At 37.5% G+C, this 19,156-nt stretch overlaps 1 protein-coding gene across 2 annotated transcripts in view; it reads right to left on the reverse strand.

The window, feature by feature from the left end:
- Positions 1-19,156, reverse strand: part of ADCY8 (adenylate cyclase 8) — a 117,982-nt gene that overhangs the window by 11,970 nt on the left and 86,856 nt on the right. For both annotated transcript variants that reach the window (XM_059867173.1, XM_059867164.1), the window contains 6 exons: positions 17,580-17,680; positions 13,485-13,686; positions 10,997-11,086; positions 9,503-9,675; positions 6,584-6,665; positions 1,871-2,029 (listed from right to left, as the gene is read on the reverse strand). In XM_059867173.1, coding sequence (XP_059723156.1) covers positions 1,871-2,029; positions 6,584-6,665; positions 9,503-9,675; positions 10,997-11,086; positions 13,485-13,686; positions 17,580-17,680 — 807 coding nt within the window. The remainder of the gene's footprint in view (positions 1-1,870; positions 2,030-6,583; positions 6,666-9,502; positions 9,676-10,996; positions 11,087-13,484; positions 13,687-17,579; positions 17,681-19,156) is intronic.

Genomic DNA, 19,156 nt, shown 5'->3' on the forward strand with positions numbered 1-19,156 from the left:
ATGAAAGTGTAAGATGGGAAATTTATTCCCTGAAAATCCATAATGCAGATATGCCAGAACGCATTGTTGGCTGGTACCAAGGTCTGCTCCATTTGCAGTGGAATATTTGAACCTGGTTGCTTTCACACTCACATTTTCTCATGTGCATAGCAGGGTTTCTATGGCATTTTCATACCCACAGAGTTTAAAATTTCTCAAGAGTGATTTCTAAAGTGCCTTTTCTTGTAGCTTCTCACTGTGTCATCCTTCCCCAGGTGATACTTGAAATCAGAACACAATGATTCCTCATTGTGCAGTCTAATTAGGCTGCCTACATCCGTTTTCAAAATGTACAACAGAAAATGGTAGTCTTAATTCCTTTTTGCTGCATGATCAGTAGATATGTCAGTGCTGGCAAGGTGAATCTTGCAACATTCTTTCCATTAAAAAAATAATTCCAACATTGCATGAAAAAATAGAACTTCATCATACAGTACCTTAATATATAAGTAATATTATAATATGAATTTACTTTGTTTCAGATGAGGAGTAAGTGACTTACTGCTGCTTTCAGAAACAAATTCCGGAATTTCCTTTATCCATCTTCAAACTTTATGTTAGGAATATTCAGAGACTACATTACCACGTTTTTCTCTGTGTACTGCAAACACTTTTTAGGAACATAGCCACAAACTGTTGCTGAAATGGGAGTTTTGTTATCTGCCACAAACAGGTAATTCAGTGGCAACACGAAATGGCAAAAATGTTCCCTTGTGTCTGCAGATATGAGAGCCTCAGGTCTCCTGAAGCTTGTTCCTTCCATAGTCACTGTCAGGGCTCTAATAATACTTCTGCAACAGGGGGCTATCATAAACTTGCACAGACATTCTGTTAAATTCACCTATCTGTTTTATGAATAGTAGATTTTCATAGACTCAAATACTAGACTTTTATAGACTCATATATTGGAACAGACTTTTGAATCTCATTCAGTACAATTTGCTTTCAAAGCAGGACCAGTGAGATCAAGTCTTTCACAGCCCTTTTGATTTGAGGGTTGAGCCCTGCTCAGCCTTCACAGACTCACAAAACCACAGTATCACAGAATTGCTGGGGCTGGAAGGGACCTCTGGAAGTCATCCAGGCCAACTCCTCTGCCCAGACAGGGTCACCTAGAGCAGGTTACACAGGAATGCATCCAGGTGGGTTTGGAATGTCTGTAGAGAGGGTGACTCTGTGACCTCTGTGAGCAGCCTTCTCCAGGGGCCTGCCACCCTCTATGTGAAGCAGTTCTTCCTCATGTTGTGGTGGAACATCTTGTGTTTTAATTTATTGCCATTGATCCTTGTCCTGTCCCTGGGTACCACTGAAAAGAGCCTGGCACCATCCTCTTGGTACCTGCCTTGTAGACATTTAAATGCATTAATGAGATCCCTTCTCAGTCTTCTCTCCCCAAGTCTCTCCTCTTAAGAGAGATGTTCCAGGCCTCTGATAATGTCTTCTTTATAAACACTCGTTAGGTACTTGAAGGCAACAATGAGATGCTCTTTCAGTCTTTTCTTCTTCAAGTTGTATGATCTCAGCTGTCTCAGCCTCTCCTCACGTGGTATGTCCCCCAATCCCATAACCATCTTGGTGAATTGTTGCTGGAATTTCTCTATGTGTGGCCCATATGTTTTCTACTGGTAGGTTCAAAACAGGGAAACATAACGCCAGGTGTGGTCCTAGAACCTTTACTTCAAAACATGATTATTTTTCAATGTTGATCAGATACCAAATATTGGAAGTGTTTGTGCAATGAATCCTATCAAGAAATAAGTTTCAGCAGTATCCTACCAGATCTACTTTTCTTTTACTAATAAGACAAAATTATCAGAAAATTGACCCATACTTCATTATCGCGATCCTTCTCCAGGAAGTGACGGGCGACGTGACTGGGTAAGATATTCCGTAGCATGTTCTCATTGTGCTCCCTCAACTCCTTCATTTCATTGATTTCTTCTTTTGCTTGAACACGCCACAGAAAATCCAGCCTTGCTGTGTATTCCAGCTGTAGTTTCAGAAAGAAAAAGAGGCAAAAATAAAACCTGACAAGATAAGAGTAGAGATTGTATTGCCATCCTGGCAGGCTGCTCCTGCCATGTAACCACCTTCAGTGCTGCTGAAGATCTCTGAAACAATTTGATTTTCTTGCCAGAAGAAGAGATTATTTCTTTGCCTTATGTACAGTGAGACTCTCAGAGTAATCTTGAGCAAAATAATATTTGTCATATTACTGCTATGGTCAGTGGATGTAAACTGTCACCAAATTATTTTCCCTTTAAGCATATCTTTATTATTTAGATAATGGAGTCTGACAGGAGATAAGATATTGGCAGGTATTGATATGAAATAAATATGTTCCCCTTTTCATAAGTGTTTTCAATTTAAATGAGAAAATTAGCACAAGGCTAACTCTAAACTCTTGGCAAGGATGTCCTTCTCAAGAATCAACATCTTTCAGCAAAACTCTGTATAACAGCCCAAAATGCTCCCAAGAGAATGTCCAAATCTGTGGCACAAAAATGATATAGCTCTACTGTTGGGACATGCAGTTATTTGCATCTTTAGTCTTATAAAAAATAACAGAAAATATGCTATTTGCCATCCCCTCCAATACTCTGTGCCTGTATCGTGGGATCAGAGTCTACGATCACAGTTTATCCAGGCAAAGTCTCACTGCCTGATACCCACAGCTAAAAACTGAAATGAAATTATTTCCAGTGTGGTGTGTGTGTAGAACAAAAGCTGTGCACAGCAGAGCTTATACATGCATGCATGTATATGCATTGTTGATATACATATATACATATATATATATATATATATATATATATATATATATATATTCTTATTCATTTAAGATTGAATGGCAGCTGCCTGCCAGCTGAAGCAGGGAACATGTTGAAGCCTTGTGTCACTTGCCTGAGAGGCACACATGTGTCTGCACATGGACAAGCCCAACACTGCCAGAGATTTTGTGTGCATCACACTGAAGAAGAGTTTTAAGCAGATTTCAAGGCAGCTGATACTGTAGCTTGCACAAGGGGTGACTTATTAAGCTACAGCATTACTGAAAATTATGGAAATAGAGAGATAGATAGATAGATAGATAGATAGATAGATAGATAGATAGATAGACAGATAGATAGAGAGATAGATAGATAGATAGATATAGTTAGTAAACTGAAAGAGAACATATATTTGTGAGGTCTGAGATGCTCCAACCAGAGATTATAACATCCAACAAAGAAGACCCATCTATGTGCTGGTATTGTGCCAGCAAATAGATGAATTTTACAACAATTTTGAAAGACATCAGAAGGTGCTGGGATAGAGGAATTTTTTGAAATATAATTCATATACCAAACTAAAATAAAGGAGCAGCCTGCAGTGGGTGGGAATGACTAAGAGGGGGTTCAGGCATTGTTTAGTGACTCATCTTGGTCACAGTTTTAGTCAGCAGCAGTCATGAATGGCAAACACTTCAGGAGAAAAAAGAAAAGCACTTTGCGAGGGACCTTAGATGTTGGCTGTACTCTAGGGAGCTTTCCTTCCTAAAAGCTAAAAGTGACTGTGGCTTGATATAAACTTCCAAAGCCTGTATACAACTTGGCAGATTTACTTGCCCTCTGGGTGCTGTAGCCAGCTTTATAAAAAAAACTTTTTTCTACTGCTATGTTGATCTTCTGTCTTGTGACCATTAATCCCATGAATTAATAGCAACAAAAAAAAGACTGTCAGGAAAGAGTATTTTAAACACATTTTTCAACCTTTTTCAGTTTCCTTTGCCTCTCTTTTATGCTAGAAGACAGAGCCCATACTAGATAACTGACTTTTATCTTTACCAACTAACTGAGAAGAAAAAATTATCTGTAAGTTTTCAAGGCGTTCTAAAGGTATTTCAAAAACTGACTTCAAATAGGAACTGCTGCTGGATTTTGGGTTCTTTGATGCTTCAAGATATTTAATGCTACTACAATAAGAGCTTGGCAAAAAACTGTGGTAGTTTTTCAGAGGTGATATTTTTTTATGCTGCTCTACAGGGAAATGTCACATCTCTAAGCCTAGCTCAGAGTAGCAGCAGCTAATCTTTACATTTTAGATAACATTATTCTGGTTATTTGTGATCACATTTAAACATGAAATATTTTTCTTTCATCATCAGTGGACTACCAAGATGACATTATCAGCTCAGAAAGAAAGGAGTGATATATATGAGATTTGAAAATAGAAAATATTAAGAAGATCTTTTGCTATGTTCTTATATTTGCTAAAACTAAAAGAATTGTAGTGTTGACTTTAAGGTTTGTGGCTTGATTTTCTGAAGAACTATTTCTGGATTTAAATCCCAAAGTGTCCATGTTTTCCTGCCCTGGTATGTACCTTTAAGAAACACCTCTAATTACAATAGCTAGTGAAGAAAAGAGAGATGTATTACACAGGAAGCCTAACATTATGTCCTCAGCATGCTGCACAACCCAGCCACTCTGCAGACAATTGCCACATGCAATTAAATTAAATCTAATAAGATGGTACCACACACCTCTTTCTCAAATTTCATTTTAAATTTTGGGTGCTAAATATGGCATTAACTTTAAATCACAATGGATAAAAAAATAGTTAATTATTCAAAAATTGATAATCCGTAAATATTATCTTACAATTTTTTTTTCAGTAAATCCACTAAGAATAAGAAGAGTTTTAAGCTGTTCTACTTCAGATAACTTTTACAGCTTGTGAGATGGGAAGATGTGCTGAAGGACAGCTTTATTGGCCTTAATGTGCTCCCAAATTCACATTTCAGAAGAGTTTTGGTTTTTGGGTTTTTTTTTGTTTGTTTGTTTTTTAATGTGGTTTGAATGGAACTTTTATATATTAGGTTGACAACTATACATAAATCTTTATGTTAACTCCATAATAAAAAATTTAAAAATTCAATGAAATGTTCCTGGACTCTGCCTTTGGATGCTGTTAAATTGATAGACTGGACTTATGAATCATTTGGGAGAAAATGCAGAACTTAGCACATCTCAGGGACCATTTCCAAGGGAAATTCTAGTGCAGCCATCCTGTTTTATGGAACCAGAAAGGTTAATAAAATGGAAAATAACTTGTGTTCTGCTTACAGGCCTCTGGGCTGAAAAACACTCTTAAATACCCCAGATCAGGCTTTTGTAGAAAACAGACATTTACACTCAGGATTGGGATCCTGAGGAGCATTGCCTGGCCTCAGCCTAATTCTTATTTCACCTAAACTTGTCTAGTGTTGTTTTTCTTACTACCTTGGCTGATTCTCAAGCCTGACATTTATATCTTGACATCTGTTAATAATCATTGGGAATACTGTAAGGCTTATCCCAAATTTGAGTTGTTCAGTTCTTATTTGTTCCATATTATTCCTAAGTGGACTTTATGTCATGATAAAGCCATGTCACAGTTCATTGATTTCCATCAAATTTAAATCGGCGCCTTGTGCAAAACACACTTCATGCCTTGCTTCCCCTACTCATTCATTCTTTGTTCCCCCCCAAAAAAGATAAACAGTAGGAAAATGAATAGAATAATTATATGTTGGCTTCTTTTTGCTCTCATGTAGAAGTAATGGAGGCTCTGACTTCTGGCACAGCTTTGAAAATTATTGTAATAAAGTGCCTAAAATTGTCTTATTCATCTCAGCATCATTAGTTTCATACTATCTCACTCCAGGAGGATTGAGAAATGCTGGAGTTTATCAGCCTAATGGTCTTGAGGGGAAAATCTTTAAGCAAGTCAACAATGTCTAAAGGCAACTGTGTTTGGTGTTTCCTTTAGAACAGTGTGCCCCTTGCTTTTTGTGATTACAACCAGCCTCAACTCAGCATGTTTGACATCCAGAGCTTGAGAGTCAGCAACGGTGTGGAGAAAACACCCTACTTATGCTGGTTTTTATTAAATGCATTTGCTATTTTAATCTCAATTTGCCACAGTTCTCCCTCCCTGTGTATTGTGTACGTATTCCTGAAATACCCAGTTTCTCAATTCCTCCTCAAGGATGTCAGTCCTAAAGCTCTGAGGCCCCTGAATCCTATTTACAATCCAGGACCATGTGAAAGGATTCTTGTAAGTGGTCCATGACACAGTACTGGTGTTTAACCCAAATTTTCCCCATTTCCTTGATTCTGTTGTTTTTTCTCTATAAACAGAATAAGCTATTTCACAGTTTCATTATTTATTGGTTTTTATTCCCTTTCTATATTTTGGGTCTATGCCTACTCAAGGGCACTGAGGCTGTGAGGTTCCTCCAGAACTGCACACATGTCTAAAATAATGGTGTCCTGTTTGTTCAAATAGAAAATGCTATATAATTTGAGTATTGCTGAATAGAATATTGTACATGTTCTTTAAGAATGCTAGACAGTGTCAGATGTGGGCTTTCTTTAATCAGATTCTGTATATGGTTTATTAAATTGCAAAAGGTCATATGCTCAAAAGGGTTAAAAGGTGGTATTTTAAAAGTAATTGTTGTCACATCTTGTAATTGCAAAGGGACAAAGGGAAAGGTTGAAGAAAATGTTTGCATTACCTGTTGACCATGATAAAATACAGCTAAAAGGAACATTGCCATCAGTAGTAAAGATGCCTCCTTTGTACCCAGGAAGTCTGTGCTGGAAAAAAACAAACAAACAAAGTAAAATACAGTCATTTATTTGTCAATGTTGTAATCATTCAGAAGTTTCATTTCATAAGTGGTAATCTTTGTTGTTCATTAAAAAGAAATCCACTGTATTTGAAAATTTAATTTAGCAGTAATTAGTTCAGGAGAAGAGGAGTGTAATTGGAGAGCTCCCTGTTTGGAGACACATCTTAAGTAACTAAATTGTAGCCTACAGGAGGTACACAGGAGGTGATGAGCTTTCACTTTCACATGTGATATGCAAGCTGTGTGTCAGTCAGTCTCTTCCTGGGAGCGTGGTGACAGCCCCTGTGGGGTGCAGGAGGTGACATTGGCGGGGGGGGGGGGGGGGGGGGGGAGGTTGAGGTGGAGCTGACAAAGGGAAACTTCCAGGCTGTGAAATTAAAATCCCAGGGAATAAAGCTAGAGGATGAACTCCAAGGCAGGAGCTGAAATGAAACATCCCCATATTGTGAGAAGGGTTTGGAGATGACAGGGATATAGCATGGATTAAAAGAGGACCAAAAAAAATGGCAAACAGTAGCTAGGACTGGTTTTACTGAGCTACAAAGAGGAGACCAGAGAAGCCTGTGGCAAGAGAGGTAAAGGGAACCCTTGCAGACCACAGGGAAGATGAGCCAGGCAGGTACTGGCTGTATGAAATCTGCTCCATGAAATCACATGTGCTGTGTATGGAGCACAAAGTTTAAAAAAAATTAAAAGGGTTAAAAGCAGTAACAGGGGGTTTCAAATATTGAGAGAAATTACAGTTATGTGGAAAGATGAATAAAAGCTGGAGAAAGTATCTCTGTATGCCAGGGTTTTTTTTTTTTTTAAAGCATGTTTCCCAGGGAACAGACAAAAAAGGTTTGGGAAATGGCAGAGCCAAACTTATCGTAAAGCAAATGGGAGAAAAAAAAAAATTTGGAGTTAAACTGAACGGGGATACTTTTCAATTATTTTGTTAAAGGGAGATGAGAAAAGGAAGTTGTTATGTGGTGACAAAACCTTGAAATTTTGAGAAAAAAATAATAAATGAGTAAATGAGGACCAGAAATTGAAAGAGATTTTGGGACAATCTATAGTCCGCCTTGAGATCTAAGAGCAAAGCAAAGTCCAGATACTGGATCTGTTTGCCATAGTAATTTTTAAAAAAGTATGGGATGCCATTTGTCAGAGGACTCCTATGACAGAGAAATTAGAGAAAGAAGGAGCAGAACTTGAGACTACACAAAAAGGAAACTTTCTAGTGAGAGAGATAACTGAGCTGCCCTTGTGGTCCTAATGAATTTACTGTGCTGGAAATGTGCTGCTGTGGGATGAGTCACCAATACAGAGCAAGAGCAGGCAGGAAGTAACCTTGTCACCTACAAATATGCTGGAATTCAAATGTTACCTATTTTGAAGTTGCCCAAAATACAACCTGCAAATGAACACCTTCCAAAAGGACCCCTTGTACACTGGCTAAAGGCAAGAGTCCTAAGGGTCTTAGTTATAAACCCACCTGTTATTGCATATTGTGGTGTTGTAGCTATGCCCACCATAGCTGGATGAGTTTTGTAAGGAGCTGCAAACCCTTTTATTCAAATGATTTATATAGCTAAAAAACCAAATCATTTTCAGAGCATACAGTCTTGAACTTCTTTCTCCCTAATATCAGAGCTTGAGTTCATATCCTTGTTGTGAAAGTGGAGCAGCTCAACTGATTTCCCTATGTTTTCCCTATGGCTGTTGGCTAATCCAGGGAATACTCCTGCTTCTTTCTCACTCTTCTGTGATAACAGTCTCTAGAGAGTTTTGTTGACAGGGTATAGAGGCTACTCTGAATTCTTCAAGATTTTCACACGAAAGATTCTTTGCCATGTCTGGTTAGTGACAATTATCCTGATTTCCTCTTCTAGTTACTTAGCCAAAGTCTTGCTTACTGCCATTTGTCACGTTTGCTGGGGTCTGTTCTGGCTATATGATATGTCTGTACAATGATAACTAGCATTAGAAAAAGGAATTTCAGCCCAAATGTCTGGTACCCTGTTACTGTAGGGAGCAAGTAAAGAAAGCTATGCATGCAGAGCTTTGCTATGTGTAAGGATGTGGCTGTTGGGAGAATTATTGTACTGCAAATCCCAGCTTTTTTCTGACTCTGAGCAACTTCATCTGCACTTACAACCACAACTGCAATACTACCCTGGTCAAGTATCAAGGACAGAAGAAGTGTTTTTTCTGAATGATTTAAATTACTGCTGCTCTAGATTCAGTTATTGAAACACTAATTGCATCTCTGACACTGCAAATCATTGTGGTTCTTCTGCTCTCTTAATTTCCTCTTCCTGGGAAAGAAACCTGGGAGGACGAGAAGGAGGAAGAGGAGCATGTCCTTCAAACACTCTCCTACAAAACAGGATCATGACAGTGTTCCTTATATCTTTCACAAGTGCATATTATTTGTTTGGATTTTATTCTTAAAAATCAATCATTCAGTCCTGTTTTCTTAAACTGGGGAATTTTTCAGTTGGTATCTCTGGGGCTTTCAAGAATAGAAATGACCAAGGTATGTGCATTGCAATACATATTTTTAGTTGGCATTGACAGACTATAGGAGACATAAAAGACAAGTCCTGATCAATATGTAAACGCCCTCATGAAATGAACATTTTGATAAAAAGGCTTGAGAAAAAAAACAGGTTATGAATCATTTTGAATTAGTCATTGCCTGTTGCAACCATCACTCCACATTTAACCATGGCACTGTCCAATACACTCATACTCTGGCAAGACTTGAACCATCACCTTAGGAAAAAGCAGTTCCTGAAGGGGGCTGTGAGCACTTACTCTCCATTGTGGTGAAAGTTGTCATATTGCAGAAAAAGGGAAGCATAAATGGTCTCAGTCAGCAGAGAGTAGATGGCAATCATGATGAGAAGTACTGCCAGCTTCAGGACAGAGTTGAGACGAAGAAAGACTGCACAAGTCACCATTGCCAGCACACCAGTGAAGACAAAATACTGGACAGAAAACAGCACTAGTTAATTCTGGTGACCAGAGATAAGCATCTATGTAAACAATCAAGTAACCAGAAGGATGGAAAGATTATTTTGGGTTTCAGTGCTCAGCTAAGTCCTTTTTAGGGCCCAGGGCACTTTGAAAATAAGTGTTTTGCTAAAATAAAAATGAAATTAGAAATTCTCTATTTTTCATGGTAGCTCCATGTCAGCAGAGATAATTTTCTATGCCTTTATAGCATTTTCATTGCATTATAAGTGAAGAATCATCCTCTATAATTAAAAGAGGAAAAGGAGAGATGCTGCATGCAGTAGTTTGCTACTGAAAAGTCTACTGGGAGAAAATTTATATTCCTTTGGAGTCTAAATTTCCACAAGACCCACAAATTACTCAGGATGGGAGAATCATATTTCCACTTTAATTCTTCCCATGCTGCTGGAGAGAGGATAAAGCCACAGATTTGGACTTTTTTTTTTTTTAATTTAAATTTTTAATATTGTAGGTCTAGCTTGGCTACATCACTATCTTAAAAAGTGATGCCTAGAAGTTTTATTCATATTTTATTTTCTAATCTTCTCATTGTCTCATTTTTCTCAATGATTAGTCATCTGCCAAATGCAATCCATGCAGCTGATACTGGATAGAGAGAGACAATCATGGTCATGAGCTGTTCAGACTTAAAATAGCAACATCAACACCCACAGTCCAAATGCAGTTTAAATTAACTCCAATCACACAGCTTTAGGAGCGATCGTATTCATTTCTCTGGGTACAGCTTTTCTTTAGCACAGTTTCTCTGTAGGAAAGTCTGCATCCCTGCTGTTTAGAGCTTACTGCTGGCAGTATCATGACACTGCCATATGACTTTCTAAGCAACATACTTCTCTTATCTACTCATGACCAACACATTGGTTTTGTTGCCTGCTTGCTCATCTCAGAGAGGGTTTCTTTTTTTTCCTCCAAAACCAATGTTAAAATAACCATAACAGTCTAACTAGTCTCTTTGTCATGTAAGAAGTTCTGCTGTCCATTCCATTCAGGTGAATTAGGTAATGTCTTTTATTGCACTAGGTTCATTAAACCATTGCTGGGTGTGTTCTCAGCATAAAGGTTCTGTATAATGTTCAAAGGTTAAATTTTATTTGTAATGCCCCATTAGATCTTCAGATTAATTCCTTCTGTAACCAGCTTCTGCTTATTTTATCAACATAGGGAAATGTTCCCTTCTTCACTGTGTTGAGCCCCTGACTCCACCACAAGGTAGTGGTGGCCTACAACCTTTGTGGATCCACACCTCAGATCCAAAAGTACCCTCAGAAATACCTCAGGACAGGAACAGATGTCTGTGAAAGAGGCAGAGGAGTTGAAGGTCTGGTTCTTCAGGGCTATTGGTTTGTCAAAATCACACCACAGCTGGAAGAAATAAAACAAACTCAGGGCTATATTGTGCACTGGTGACTAATTGCTTGTCTGGCTGTCTGGGTTCAGGGCTGGGACTGGCTGACCTGCTGCTCTCCATGCCAGCCCCCACCTGGTACCAAGGGCTGAATAAATGGGCAGTAAGAAGACATGCTGTGGAGATGAAGTGGAAAAGGGGGAGCTATTTGTGCTGCAGATATTCAGCATCTGATCAACCTCCCTAGGCTCTCTTTCCAGAGTGGAAAGATGAGCTCCTCTGAGATTTCCAGAGGACTCATGTTGGACTCTTCAGAATGACCTCTCAAAGTTCTTAGACTTTGCTATAAACTATAGAAAAAATTATTTAATTGGGAGCATAAAATCAGATTGAATGTGTGCTCTTTCTGCAAGCTGTTTTCATCTCTTATGGATAGTGTCATCCTTTAGGATACAGGACACCCAGCCTTCATTTTCATGGTATCACACAGACCTGGCTGTACCAAAACATGATGTGGTCCCAGAACAGCAACTGTGATGCTTAGAATGGAAGGGAATAAAAATTCACTCATGAAACTATGGGTATGATCATGTAATATTGCTTTTTGTTGTTATGACCTGCATTGATTTTAATAGAATTTCCAACCAAAAGCATTAGATACAAAGAAACCAGCACTGTAGAGTTGGGATACATTATGGTCTTAAATTAAAGGAAAAAAAATAATTAATTTCTTCATGTTTTGACACTTAAAGCAGATGGAGTCTCCTGTCATATATATTTGTTTACTCTGGATGATTATAGTAGGTCATGTCATCAACCTGGTTTGTACAAGCTAGTTAGAGGTCTTTTTACCCAATAGTTAAAGAATTCATTTAATGAGGACCAATTTCTTATCATTAAATTCTGATTAATTTTGAACTTGGCACTCTTTTGTTTGTTCTTTTAGCCACTCAGCCATCTCTGCAGTGTAGGAGTATTACCTGGCTGGCTGTGATAGCAGACAATAATGTACTTTCTGAAAATTTATGAGGTATAGAACACCTTTCTGCAGGGCAGAACGTCACAAGAACAAGTACAGGTGTTTTTTTAAGAGACTTTCAGGATCAGAAACTTGATTTTATAGCAATAAGAATGCACTTAAGACTCACAAGACTCATTTGACCCCCTTGTGAAACCAAAGCTTTATGGCTCAGAAAGCATCTGAGTCTTAGACCCCTCCAGTTGGCTGCATTTGAACTCAGTGAACACATAAAGCGGCAAGGCTGAGATGCATTACCTGTTCTTGAATGCAGGCAGGTCCCTCCTGAACAAGAACTTTGGAAGAACTTTGACATACGAAATAATGAGATTATACTAATATTGTCATTTCCTATAGAGATCAGGACTCAGTGACTCAAGTCATTGTTCAGCTAAATATATGACAATACATATGACTGTTTCCTGCTTTATAGAAAACCACTGGTGTGACAGTAAAATGTAATTTTCTTTTGATTGTCTTTGGATTAGCCAACCCAGAAAATTGCATAGGACAAATCTTAAAAAATAATGCACAAGAAATCAGGGGAAGTAACAAATTGGGCATAGATAGTGTGTTAGAGATCTTTTTTTAAAGATCAAGACTAATTGTACCAAAATCTTTCCTGAAAGGTGTTTGTTTTACATGATTTAAAAACTTCTAAATTCTAAAGCACTGCTTAGTGATTTGTATTGTAATGCACCACTGTCCTTTTCTTCAGGAAGTTTTAAGCCCAATTGAACCTCCTGACATTTACTGTATTTATATTTTTCAGTAACTATAGAAATGCATTTTTCTTTCTCTGACTTACTCTCCTATCAGTGATACTTTTAATCTGTCTGTGATGTATTTACCACATTCTTGGCTCAGACCTGTCTGGTGGTCTGACACTATAATCTGCCTAAATTATGCAAAGCTCTCTCTTGTTGCTGAATACATCAGGATAATCAAGGCTCCATTGGAATTTTTAAAATTATTATTCTAGAATTGTTTTATTGTTCTTAATAATCTAAATAATAGTAGAACTGTAAGATGACCTGAGAATCTAGGAGAGGAAGAATTTAATATCGATAAGCATTTTTTGGATTGACAGTCTCTAAGAAAGTATTTCAGCATGTCAGAAAATTTCAAATGGTCCTCAAAGAGTGGATATGTCAGACAGAAACTCGACAAAAGGTTTTAAAAATAGATGATACTCATGAGGGAGAAATAATTCTATATTTCAGAAATACATAGATCAAGCAATGGATTGAATTTCCTGAAGCTGTGATGCTTTGCCTTTTTCATGTTATCTAAATCACAGACAGCTTATAGATGTAGTTAGAAAGTCCTGTAGCAAGCTTAATAAGTCATAAATCATCTTTTACTGTATAATATTCCTTGGTTCCCTATGGGCTTACAATATTGATGATGGCTCCAAGAAAATTAATCAGAATGGATGCAAAGATAATGACATTTCTTGCCAAGTAGGTCTCATTAATCCAGCAGCAAGTTTTCCGGAGCATTAAGGGTAAACATTTGTAATCCTCTGCCGTCGTTATCAGCACGAGAGCGGAGTGCAGCATAATCAGGATAGAAAACTGAATGACCATTGGGATCACTCTGGGGAAAAAAAAAGAGAATCCAGCATTAAATCTCAGCACAATCAGTCAATAAATCAAGGGAAAAGCTGGACATGTCCATGTAGAACTAGGTAAGGGAGTCAGGAGGGCTCATCACCTGTGTGGTTTTGGATACAATTCATCACACTGCATAGTAGTCTCAGGTTATGCAGATAGAAGCCAACTGAGATTCACATTAACTCATTCTCCAGTGACTATACTTTGATCCTGGATTATAGACACTGACAGAGGGTCATGCAAGATTAATTCCTTCAGTTTCCCACAGTATAGCAGTATTCTGCAACAGCCCTCTAACTTTGCAAAGCCAAGTGGCTGTGATCTGATTTGGAACTGATAGTTTCTAACTATACCTCAGATATAGATAGAGAGTCTATATTTGCTGGTGTAGCTTACCAGTTCTGTTAACCTAGCCTGATCCAGCTCTGAACAAAACCAAATTCAGGCCTTCAGAAAGATTAGGGTCAAGCCTCAAGAGGTCCAGCCTGAGGACACTAAACATTAGCACTTATTTTGGACTGGCAAACTCTACATGTAAGACCCATGTTATTGAATTGAGATACTATAAAGGGAGCATCTAAACACCCAAGTACAGGATATAAACCCAAAATTGCAGAATAACCTGCTTATGTGCCTGAGAAACTGAGACCTTGTGTTTGTCCACAATAAATTTATAGGCAACAATTTTTTTTCCACTGTAGATGTTCAACTGAACACTAATGTGCTTGTCTCTAGCCTGAGCCTGTTTGATTTAAAAACAAAACTGAAGGTGGCATAGTATGACCTCTGAGGTGAACAATCTGTGCTGAGATTTTGATGGGAGCATGCTCATAAGATCAAGTACGATATAATGCATTGACAAGGTTAGAGGAATCTGAACAAAAAACAGTACTAATTTTCTGTCCATGAACTTCTCCCAGAACTAGGACACCAGGCTTGGATCACCCCTTCATTCCAGAAGATGTTCAAGCCAATAGATTTTCTTTTCAGGGATTCTCTTACTGCCAAGATCAAGTGAAGTTTAAAAACAGCTTTTGCTTTCCCACTTTCTGATTTACAAATCAACTGATTTGACCCAAAAGGAAAACTTATGTAAAACAGAAGATGCAAGTTTTTAAATTAATAGCAATTTGAAATATGATTTTTTTACTTCACGAGAATAACCCAGTCAAAAATGGGAAGAAATAGGAGTATTTTAGCAGTCTACTCTAGTAAGACCTATTGTCCATGTGAGCATATAAACAGTTCATTGCAGGAAATTGATGAAACTCCCAAGCCTCTCAGATGGACAAGATGAATCACTGCCAAGTTGGCACCATAATATAATAAAGGACAATTATGGTAAAAAAAAAATGGCATGAGTTTATCTCACTTAGAGTAATTTCTCTGACTCCATATTTCAAAGAATGAAAACTATTGCAAAGATTTTAAAATTCACATGCATCTGCCCTGTCAGGGAAAAATGCATGAATGGATCAAATATTTATCCTTACAGGAAACAGAAATAAACTGAGATAAAGTTCTGAAACTTCCATACCTATTAAATTTGAGATATGATTCCCTTCCTTAACACTAACAAAAACTCTCTGGGAAACTCCCCAAAGAACCATAGTAATATATGTTTGACAATTTAAATAGCATTTTCACCAAATTTTCAGAAACCAAAAACTCAGCTCAAAAATTACTCGCACATCTGCTTAAGCAAATATAAAATTTCATCCTTGTTCAACAGAAATCTGAAGCATTCACTGAAAAACTCTTATATGTGTTTTTAGGAAATGGCTAAGTTACCATGAAGACTGAATTATAGTTTGTTAGTGGTTTCATGGAAACTATTTCCATGGTTTTCCACCCTAGTGTTTTACTTCTCTGATATTTACCAGAGGTGTAACAAATGAATATGCAGTCATTTCAAGGATTCTCTGAATCCAAATCCTGTCTAATTTTGAGATAGTTTGTTCAATTGCTCATGCCTTGAACTGCTTTTAGAACTGGAACTTAGGAAATTTGAACTTCCAGATTATTTTCTCATCCAATATGTTTAAGCATATTGAAACCTTCTCACTCAAAACCCATATCCTGTTATTTTAGGATAGCTCATCTGTTGACAGGCATGCTTTTTAAAAAATTGAAACACACAGAGTAACGGAACATTAAAAAAACAAGACCAAAATTTGTCTCCATAAGCCTTGACAGTGATCTTCAGCTGACAGAACACAGGAGCTGCCAATGAACAGCCATGTGTCTCCAAAGCTTCTCTCACAAAAGGGGTAGTGGTAAATACCCTTTCCCTAAATATCTTCCAGGTTCTAGCAATCAATCTTTCAGGGCATTCTTGAAGATAAGGTCACATTTTTTTTAAAAAACCTCTGCTGTTCTTTTTTTGTAGGAATTTATTTAACCTTAATTTTGACCTATTTGTATTTGCAGCCTCTTTAACATTCAGTGACAAAAAGGTCCTCAGGGAAAAACCAAGACTACTGGCAAGATGAGAAACTAGGAGATGAGACAGCTGCAGGCAATGTGTTTGTGAGACTCCTTCCCCCTCACTCCAATGGCACTAGACATCCTCACAGGTTTAACAGAGATGAATCTGTGCAGGTAGAAAAAAATGTCTTTTTTTTTTTCTTTAATCTGGTATGGCAGTGATTGATATAGCAGCAGAAATCTTTTTGGAAAACAGGTTCTGTTAATAAGTTCCATAAATCTTCTTGTACATACTGAGGAAAAAAAACAACAAACAAACAAAAGCAGAAGCAAAGAACTTTAAATGTGTACTGGGAGAAGAGCTTTAAAAAAGCAAGCAAACTTACTAGGAGCAATATAGCACATAAGGAACAACAGAAGGTCACATGCTACTCCAGGTTCTTTGTCAGCTGAGAATTACAGAACATATGAGACAACACTGCTATGGAATGTATTTGCCTGCCTGCACCTAACCCCACTTTGGTGTTCTAGACATCAGCCTGGTAACTCACATCTTCCAGAAATGATCCAAGAAATCTTGCTGCACTACTGTAGCACAATAAATGTCTTATTTCTTGTACAAATAATGAATTTAAAAAGTTACTCTGCTGTCAGCCATAAGTTAAGATTCATCTGAGTGGTAGAAACTACCTAAGAAATATGTTATTCTGGGAATTCTCTTTTAACACTTGCTCTGTCAAAGACCAAAAGGGACCACAGGGTTGTTACAGGGGCAGTCCTGTTCTAGAAAACTGACTTCAGTCCTTGCACATACTCTTGTGATATCATTATTAAATTGTAGACAAAAATGCCAAATGATATGTTTGAGTCTGTGAACTGTGGACACCAAGGTCTCACCTATGTCAGACTTTCATCACCTTGATAGGAATGTATTGCTTGGTCAGCCCCAAAGGAGAGCAAAGTGAAAACAGACCTACCAGATCACCTCCATGCTTATTAATAGTCTGAGACTGCTTTTCCCAGCTGGGCAAATCACATTGTCAGCAGCAAAGCAAGCAGTACAATTCTCTTACAAAGCATTTATTAAACAAACCAAGAGAGTCACTGATACCCAAGGTGATTATCAATCACTTAGCAAAGAGGCACAGCTATTGTTCTAGATCATGTTTCACCAGGACACACCAGAGCAAATTTTTGTAAGTCAAAATTTCCACTTAACTTGGTGGTAGTTCTACTTGAAAACATAACAATATAACATCAGCACATGCTGCTGTCTCACTTGAAAACGTGTAGCTGTAGATATTGTGGTAAAAAAAGTAGTTAGTATTGCAAAAAAAGTGACCAAATAGTTCCAAACACTGTGCTCATTGCACATCAATCCTAAAAACGTTGTTCCAATGTGTCACTAAGAGTGCCTTCAGATATATAGAGATATATTTCTATATTTACCTGGAAGAAGGGAGCAAGCTTTGGATAGCGGTGATAAATACAAGAACAATAAATGCACACACCAAGTTTGATTTGAATACTTCATCCCGCATTTGAGAATACTAAAATAAAAAAAGAAAACACAGAGAAAAGTAAATTAGCTGTTAACACATGAAGTAGTTTCCTTATAGGAGGAAATGTATATAGGAGACATGGGGAAAATTAGCACAATGAACCAATAAATCAATAAACCTGAATTTTGTTTGAAAATAAAACCCATCAAATAAATTGTTAATAATCTGGTAAAATATTTTAACCAAGAGAGCAAAAAATCTGTAATTTGCAATACAAAATTGTTCTGCTTAGTTGAAAATTATTTGTTTTAAAAATCCTGAGGTAGATACCAGGAGGTTGTGCTGGTGTGTAAAATGCTAAACATTTAATTCCTTAATAAAAGCCTTAATAACCAGAGAAACCATGAATTTGCTCCCATGAAGACAAGCACTGGAGTAATTTGTGACTCTGCATGCATGATGGCATAGAGGTGGCTCCATGATGGCCAAATTGAGGCTGCTCTGCTATTTTTTTCTAATTTTAATTTTAAAAAAATTATGCAGTTGGAACATTCTGGGACTATTTGGGATGCTGGGATGCTGAAACTGTATCCTAACAAAGTCAGAGGCTCTGTGGAAACTTTGCAATATGGGGGTTCTCCAAATGTAAAAGACTATTTGAGGTGCATTATTATAAAGATTAATTGAAAAAATATTTTTCTCCAGCATATCAAACAACTGAAAATACTATTAGGTTCCTTTTTTAATGGAAATTACCAAGAAATGGAGTAATAGACACATCGATAGACCACAGTAGATCAGTTAAAGGGGAAATATTAACCAAGTCCTCAGCTGTTATTTATCACTGCTAATTCAATTAAACTGCAGCTGTTAACAGCAGATGAGGATTAGTCCATAGGAATATGTTTTGTAATTCTCTATATCCTTTATGGATGCCACCAAAGTTTCTTTCTGCTATAAGAAATCCTGCAAAGGCTTGCCCCAGTCATTTTTCTTCCTCTGAACAATAACTTAATTTTGTTTAAACCTCTGCTGTTTTAAAGGGGCTGAAAAAAGGTTATAAGAGTCAAAGCAATATCAGATACCAGAATCTCTCTCCAGAAATTTGGAAATAGAGAAAACTGTTCTTATAAATGCTTAGAAAGCATTAGAACACAAAAAACAAAAAAATTAAGAAAGGTATCAAGAACATGCACTGAGAGAGTCTAGCTTTGAACTGGATTTCATAGTTAATTGGCTCTTGAAGGGAGATCTTAGCTAGACTTAGAGTATTTTCCCTACATGGACCTTTGGTTGGGACATCATCTCAGCATAAACATCTGATCAAAACAGTCTCAAGCTCCCAGATGGAAAAAAGGTTTCACTTCCCTGCTCCCATTTGTCATGAGTGAGAGAGGGGGTTCGTGTGTGTGTGTGTGTGTCCCTCCTTTTGACTCCTCCTCTCCTGTCATTCCACCTTGTGTCTGCTGTTGGCAGTATCACTTTGGCATGATTTTTGGCCAGGTAATTCCACTTCATTTTGCT

This window comes from Haemorhous mexicanus, chromosome 1, assembly GCF_027477595.1.
Source record: "Haemorhous mexicanus isolate bHaeMex1 chromosome 1, bHaeMex1.pri, whole genome shotgun sequence".
Taxonomy (NCBI): domain Eukaryota; kingdom Metazoa; phylum Chordata; class Aves; order Passeriformes; family Fringillidae; genus Haemorhous; species Haemorhous mexicanus.